The 8,020-nt window shown below is 50.5% G+C and overlaps 1 protein-coding gene across 1 annotated transcript; it reads left to right on the forward strand.

The window, feature by feature from the left end:
• Nucleotides 1-150: 150 nt before the first annotated feature.
• On the forward strand, nt 151-7,410 carry LOC127593450 (uncharacterized). The gene is made up of 14 exons (XM_052054907.1): nt 151-1,150; nt 1,220-3,467; nt 3,525-3,645; nt 3,755-3,859; nt 3,960-4,008; nt 4,693-4,829; nt 4,901-5,013; nt 5,112-5,219; nt 5,538-5,753; nt 5,820-5,896; nt 6,049-6,234; nt 6,327-6,396; nt 6,474-6,611; nt 6,676-7,410. Coding segments are annotated over exons 1-14 (3,651 nt in total). The 5' UTR covers nt 151-1,148; the 3' UTR covers nt 6,757-7,410.
• The last annotated feature ends 610 nt before the right edge of the window (nt 7,411-8,020 follow it).

Genomic DNA, 8,020 nt, shown 5'->3' on the forward strand with positions numbered 1-8,020 from the left:
GCTACTCAAGACCATTACTGCGTGGCTGCAACAAAAAGCCAAAATGGCGCGAGGATCACACGCGCCCTACGTAAGTTTTGGATGCTGAGCTCACCGAGCACAACTTTCAGTGAGTCCCCGTTTGTACATTTTCCTTCTTTGATAACACATGAAATTAATTAAAGTTTAAATATGAGTTCATGTGTTTAGCGAACGCAACAACTTTACCTCATGGCTCTCGTTAGCACTCTTACTTTCAAGCCTGCTAGCTAGGCTAACTAGCTAGGCTAAGAGGTAGAGCGGGTGAGCTTTTGAGTTGGAAATGAGTTTTTGTACAGGTGATTCAGCGAAATTTGGCTTCACATTATCTTAGAATAGTTCACTAACCTTTGATTTTCTATGCATTTTGAGTATGTATAGCATCGATAGATGGTATGAGATTTTTAGCAATTGGTACATTGGACGTACAATGTTCTTTGAAGTATAAGGGGCAAATATTATTGGCGGAGAAATAAAAATGAACTTGATTCGACACACTATACACAGGCACACGTCGCGCTATGAGCTGCGGAGGTGACTCCACGTTTGAACTGTCGTCCAAATACACTGCGTGATAAATGACAGATATCTTTACTGATTTTGATCACGTTTAGTGCACAGTCCTCAATTGCAGGACGTGATCAGGAAAAAGTTCACGCCACCGCCAGGAAACTTCAGGATGAGCATAAAATGCAAGATACCGGTAACTTTAACAGCTGAACTTCATATGACCTCTAAACTTTTTGCTCACGTGACCTTTCAGGGGGTAACTTTCATCCTATAGTCCTGTAGAAGGAATAATGTACATGTTTCGCCAGGGAGGGGCCCAAAAGTGGCCAGGGCCGAGTTGTTGTAAGTGAAAGAGAAAGAAACAGCGGGAGAGCACAAGAGTTCAATAGTGGGATGAGTGGGAGGGGGGGGAGTCGCGCACTGTGATTGGGGGCCACCGGACCATGTGCTGACCCGACTCACTGAAGCCTCTAAGGGGCACACATACGCACACACTCAGTCGCATACGGTGTTGTGTTGAGTGGCAGCGACATATGAACCCCTTCACATGCGCTATTCCTGGTAAGGGAGGGGGTTCGGGGAGTGAGGCCGGTGGGCAGTAGAAGCTCTTGTCTTTCCGCATGTGAGTAAGCCTATGCGAGGACCTTCTCATTTCCGCGTGTTCTTTTCGTTGAATTGTATCCTCTGGCAGGATGGGCTGCTGCTTCAGTAAGGAGGCCGGGCCAGACCGGAACAGCGAGAAAAGCAGCTTACTGCACACCCCTCACCGGGACCACATCCATAACGGCGTGGAACAAGTGAGGCACCAGGCCGTGGCCGTGGCTCAACATGTTTCTCTGGATGAAGAAGAAGATTCTGGAGCGGCCCGCGCGGAAGGTCGTCCGGGACTTGATCACCAAGCGCGGACGGTCGTCAGTGAGAAGACTGTCCAAGCTCCGAGCTCTCACAAGGAGGAGCGAGCTATTCTTATCCCGGTCGGCGCGAGCGTTATCCCGGACTCATCGGCAGGCGTGACCCTCTCCCGCTTGCGCAACTGTGAGCCGGCCGCCTACATGGAGGTGCTCTCCCAGAGTCTGACCGGACAAAACATCGTGGCAAACGCTACACGACGAGCCCAGTGGTTCACTCAAAACCTTGAGGGTCAGAAGCTCCCCCACCCAGAAGATTACCGGTCCGGTTCCAGTGGAACAAAGGGCGACAGTTGTGGCAAGGTGCCGCGTGACTTGACGTTGTCATCGGTCTCGCATCAGGATCGGGTTTCCCTAATAGGTGAGGACTGTATTGTCACAACAACACTGGGTCAGGACTTCCAAACGAGGACTCGGAGGTTCTACAGCATCTGCTCCATCGACACAAATGACCTTGACCACGACGACCACAACCAGACCCGAGAATCTGGAACATGTGCTGGTGGACAGACAACCTCGCCTCTGCTCAACCAGCCCTTGAACTCGGCACCACTGACCGCCGCTTCAGGAATAATTCCAGAACTTCAAGTCGACCCGCACGTGCCGAGAGGAATTCCTGAAGGCAACGAGCCTTCAAAAGCAGAAGGTGACCACCCGATGCTGACCGAGCAGAGCGCGTCTTCAATCCAGGCCTCAGAGGAAATTCAACTCGATCACATCCGGCGCTCGCAACCGGCTAGTGAAAGTCCCAAAGAAGCACGTTCGTTTCCGAAACCTGACGTCACAGAGCAACAAAGCGATGAAGAAGATCAAAGTTCAATCCTGAGAGAAGATGGTGTCCCCGCAAATAAAAGCCAGGAAGACGAGGTCATCCGCCAAAACGCAACTCTCACACAACTGACCCCTGCCCCACTCATCTTAACCAGTGTGGTCGAGTTGAAAACTCCCGGACTAGATGATGAAGACGACTCGTGCGACCGGACAACGTTCACGGAGGAGGAGCCCTCGATGAGTCGCACCTCAAAGCAAACGCCCGCCATCTTCCGGGAAAACCAACTCGATCACGTCCAACGTTCACATCCAACTATCGATAGTCCCAAAGAATTCCACTCCTGTCCAGAATCTGACATCACAGAGTCGCAAATTGAAGGCGAAGATAAATGTTCATCGCGGGGAGAAGACGATGTCCCCGAGAGGGAAAGCGTCGAATGTCTTGGACTCACCGATGAAGAAGACTCGTGTGACGGGATGATGCTCCTGGAGCAGAGTGCGTCTTCGGAGCTTCAAACATGGCGGAAAAAAAACGCCATCTTCCAGGAGAATTCACAACATGCTGGTGACAATCTCAAAGAAGTCCCTCGTTCCCGTCTGAGCTGCGGTCCAGAATCGAATGTCACGGAGCAGCACGACGAGTGCCAAGAAGATGCTCCCGAAGACAAACTCATCCACGGCAACCCGACACACTCGCAAGTGTCCTTTCCCGGCGTCCTCTCAACTTCACCCCAACAGTGCGGAAATGGAGAAGGCACAGCGAGAGATAATGAAGACATGAGAGCGAAAGTCAGTTTGGCTGCATTCTCCGAGCCCGACGCAAGTTCGAGAAGATCTCATGAGTCGGATCCTCCAGAACCGACAAACGGATCTCTGCGGGGTGAAGAGGAAACGGTCCCCTTGGAGCATCCGAAAACTCCGCCGCATGCTTTTTCCGACGCCGAAACGGTCGACGTGGGCCGTCCGGATGAGATTTCACGTCATCTGCGGGACCTCGGCGTCCAGGTGGAGTTCGACCAGCTGGACCTTCACGCTCTGACGCCATCTTACGAGATCCTGGGTCGAGAGGCGCCGGGCGAGGAGAGCGACATGCGGGACTTGGTGTCAGAGCTGCTCGGAGGGGACGCCGACGCCTCGGTCCACCAGACCTGGATCGGGCCCGCTGTAGAGGACCCCTGCCAGGCATGGGTCCAGGGGGCGCCGCAGAGCCCGGATGAGATGGTCCCTCACTGGGCCTGGCACACGGGCTGCCCCGAGGCCGTAAGTGTTGCGCCTTCTCCTTTGGACGTCGAAGACGCTCGTTTGTGCCGCTTTCAGCCGCTCGGATCGTCGCAGACCCTCAACCCTGACGCTGAGGTGTGGACCGGATCCAACTACAACCTTCCGCAAGCTCGACAGCCTTGGCTGCAGCTTCCCGACGAGCGGGTGGACCCGCAAAGTGAGCTGCTTCTTCTTTTTTTGTTTTTTTTTCCTTCTTTTCTCAAATGTAAAAGAGTTTATTTTGGATTGGATTCATTTCGGTGGCGTGTTGCACGGTTGGCGGGAAGGCCACGCGCTGCACACGGAGCTCGGCTACATCGGCGTGGGCGTGACTGAGGTTGAAGACCAACCCAAAGCAACCGAAAACCACATCCTACCAGAACCAGACTCAGGTATACCCCCCCCCCCTCCCAACCCACCACCACCACCATGCTGCACCCTTCCTTGTCTGTGTAGGCCCACTTTGCGCTCACGGCTTTTTTGTCCTTTCAGGTGAGCTAATGGAACAGCTGAGGTCTACGCTGGACTGTTGTCTGAGTAGGTGAGAACGTTCGTCTTCGATGAGACACAAAGCAGTCATCGTGTGAGTTATTTATTTATTTTTTTGTGTGATCGGCACTGAGCACCGATCGACATATGCCGATCACGTACTTTTCTCCCGGAAATCGGCAAGCGATCGTGATGCGAGCGTCACTAATTCCACAGTATCTGGAAAGAAAGACTGCTTTGATCGCAGGGGAAGTCCAAAAATGCAAAATGAAGTACAGTCAAACCTCAGTTTTCGAACATCTCGGTTCGCTTTTCGACCAAAAATTTAGAGGGTTTTTTTTGTGCCTCGGATGATGAATGAATTTCGGTTCTCGAACGAACTGAGGTGACTTGAATGCACCATTTGACTCCTCTTGCCTTCCTTACACGAGGAAGCGACGCTTCCTCCTCGTTGCTTTCCATTGTGGGCAGACGTGTTCAGTAAACATTTTTATTTGAAAAAGCGCGGTTTCGGTTTTTGAACCGCCTTCTGGAACGGATTATGGATGAAAACTGAGGTTTGACCGTAACCCCATTTTCTTTAGCTTTGTCTCGACGCAAAGAGGAAAAATATCAAATCGAAAATGTAAATTTATTTTCCGGCACAGGGGGGCCCAGGCCTCAGAGACTCAAATTTCCGCACTTCGAATCAAGTCAATGTTCGGACGTTTGCACCACTTCCTGCGTTTCTTACCAGGGACTACCTGGCCAGTGACTTGTACCTCCAGTCGCGGATGGATGACGAGCAATACGTTCCCATCGCGGCGCTGGCCGGCCTCCACGCCATCAAATGTCTCGGTGCCGATTTGCAGCTCGTCACAGACGTCGTTAAAAGTCAGTGCCGGTGACGTCGGGCTGATCCTTCTCAACGTGGGCCACTCGGACTTAATCTCGTCGCTCCTCAGCTGTGCCGCAGGTCCAGATGTCACCTTGCGGGCACAAAGTGCGAGCCAACCCCATCCGATATGTCCTCATCCTGCGGGAGATCCCCAGCAGTACCCCTCGCGAGGAAAGACCTGTCCGACTCCTCTTCATCCTCACCCTCGTCCGACCCCCCCCTCACCCCCACCCCACCCCCCTTTCCTAAAAATGCCGATTTTTTTTTTTCCGCAGGAGGTGGAAGCTCTCTTCAGTGACAAGAAGCTGCCCAAGTTCCTGAGCTGCGAGGTTGTGAGCGGCGACTACTGGTTCGTCACCTTCGGATCCGAGGCCGACGCCTACCAGGTGATTGACAGCTGTCACCGCATGGCGAGTTTGTGGCTGATCATGCGAGAGGATTCCACGTAGGGCGGTGACAAAACAGGATGCAAAATGGAAGCAAACTCTCATGACTTATGTTGTACCTTTCTGGCGATGTTTTGAATTGTACTTGTAGTGCTAAATGTGACAGCTGGATTCAATACGGGTCCGAAAATTTTTTTTTTCTTTGAACAAAAATGAAAACTGAGTTCCAGGCCGTCCAAATCAAATGTCATGAGTCGATAAAAGCTATTAATGGCCCGCGTGCTGATTAAACGTGCCACTTTTTGCGCATGTCCTCAGGCCTACGTGTACCTGCGAGAGGAAGTTCGGCTTTTCCAGGGGAAGCCCATCAAGGTGAGGATGAAAGCCAAATCAACAACCCCCACGTCCCACATACCCGGAAACGGCTTTTGCCCCAACGTGGAGCCGTCTTATTTGCCCCCGGACGCTTACCAGCAGCTTTACGATTTCACCTACCCCGTGTGGTCTGATTCCGGATACTCCGACGGAGCTGAGGTGAGTCGCCGCGGGAAGCTTTCCTCCTCTTTCTCGTCACACCAACTGAGAACTTTTTGTCCGTAGCCACTTGAGCTCAGCGGCGCCCTGAATGGCTTGCAAGCGTCCCCTTACTTCCAACATCACGTCGCGCGCAGAAAAAGGTACTGTCCATCGGAAGAAAAATTCGCATTTCTTTTCATACACTCGACGTCGTTAACTCCATTCACTCCCAAAGACGTTTTGAAACGTCTTTTCGGACTTGGTCCAGAATTGGCTGGTACCGAATGAGTTAATTGCGGTCGCCGTCACTCAGGAATGGCGCCAGGACATCGGGCTGGTATCAAATCGGTCATCAAAAGAATTCTGACGACCTGGCGGGGAAATCCTCGGTGGAAATGTCCAACGCCTCGAGGCCGGCTCGAGGGTGGTCCCATTCAAGAGGCAACAGGCCTCGTCACAGCAGATGCTACGATAGCCTGACCGGGGGGCACACAGGAAGGTAAAAAAATGAAGCGGAATATAAAATGCAGCAGTGAATTACTTTTTGCGGAGGGTGTGGAGTGAGCGTGACGTCACCGCCCTGATCTGCAGGTCTGTAAATGACGATCAGAGAAGGAGAAAGAAGCTTTGGGCTGCTCTTAAGACAGCTGGCGTGCATCATGTAAGTTCGATCGGACTCTTTTTTTTTTTTTCTGGCTTGGTTTGCCCTTGCAGCTTTGACAGCGCGCGTCTGTCTAGACAAAACCGGCAACTCCTCGCCAGTCATCACCCATCCAGCTCGTAGCCTCCGACTTTCCTCCCCTCGGCGTGGAGAAGACACCCGAACCGGCTCAACCTTTGACCACCACCACCGCTGCCGACGACATCGCTCATGAGGTAAAACATATCAATTAAAGGTGGATTAGTTGGCCAATCGTCACATCGATTTGTGATTGAGCAGGCAACCCAGAAGCTGAGCTACGCTGCCATCTGCCAGAAATCTTCGTCTGGTAGGCCAGCACCTCCCGTTGAAGAGAAGTAGATTTTGGAAAATACTTGAGGTGGAATGTCAACGTGCACCTGGTGGACTTCCTCATGCACCGGTGACTGTTTTCACATCTGTTCCTTTTCCCGTTGCTAGTTTGTGTTTCCTTCTCACTCACATTTTGTGACGGGTGAGATTTTCCACAAATCACGATCAGGTTTTGTTTTTCTGCATGTGTTTCATCACTTTTAATTTCATTGAACCTTCCAAGCTTTCTGGTGGCCATTTTTTTTTTCTTCGAACATGAGTTTGAATGTGATTGGTTAATTCTGAGCACAGGTACACTCGCATTTATGAGGGTGCGCACACTTTGGCCACTAGATTATCTCAGTTGCTTATTTTACATTTTCTTTCCCTTCTCAGAAATATATATTTTTTCACTGAAAGCATTACTGCCTGACTGTATGCACAAGCAAAATTGCCAAGGCTGGATGATCACGTGTTTTGTTTTTATTTGTGATATCTGACTGTTCCATCGAGGTAAACATTTGAGTCCTCAACAAAAGTACCGATTCCTCAGTGTACTTGATTTCTTTTGACTGCCAAGTTCCATTTTGCTCCTGATTTTACGTGTGAACCAGGTACGTTGTCCGTTTGTAAATTGTATATAATACTGAGAAATATTAAACAAGTGCCTTTTCGATGATAAAATGTGTGGCTTGTCCGTGCTGCTGGTAAAAGGTAAAAAAAAAATTTTTTTTATGTGGGTCAAAACAGGATCGCTGCAGTATGACTTGGTGGCCAGTAGGGGGCAGGTGAGTTCCACCACAAGAATGATCAGGAATGACAACGTAAACAACCATCTGTCATGAAAAACATCAGGAATATTACACATTGGGAGCTTGAGACGTATGCATTTTCTAACCATATTAAAAACGGTTCCCAGGTGTCCTCGCAACATTTGGTCCAAATCCCTCAAGCATCACGAATAATCGTTTTTCCAGAATATTTATTGCAATGTTCCGATTTAACGTTAGTTTGAAAAGCAGGGCGCCTGCTTTCCTCCTTGTGCGATTGGGGAGCACCCCAGGCAATCATCAAAACAACCTCAAACACAAACTCGTGACCCGCCCAAAAATTCACGGCCCAATCTAGTCGTTCATCAGATGCCAACACTGTTATCTCACTTCAAGCCATCATCCAGAGAGTTCAGTGGATCATCACTGCTGGATGCAGCATTTCATCACGAAGCCACTCCATTAACATTGCTCGATTGATTGCTTTGCATTGCTTCATTTAAGCGCAGAGTTAATGTTGAAAC

Source organism: Hippocampus zosterae, chromosome 20, assembly GCF_025434085.1.
Source record: "Hippocampus zosterae strain Florida chromosome 20, ASM2543408v3, whole genome shotgun sequence".
NCBI classification, from domain to species: Eukaryota; Metazoa; Chordata; class Actinopteri; order Syngnathiformes; family Syngnathidae; genus Hippocampus; species Hippocampus zosterae.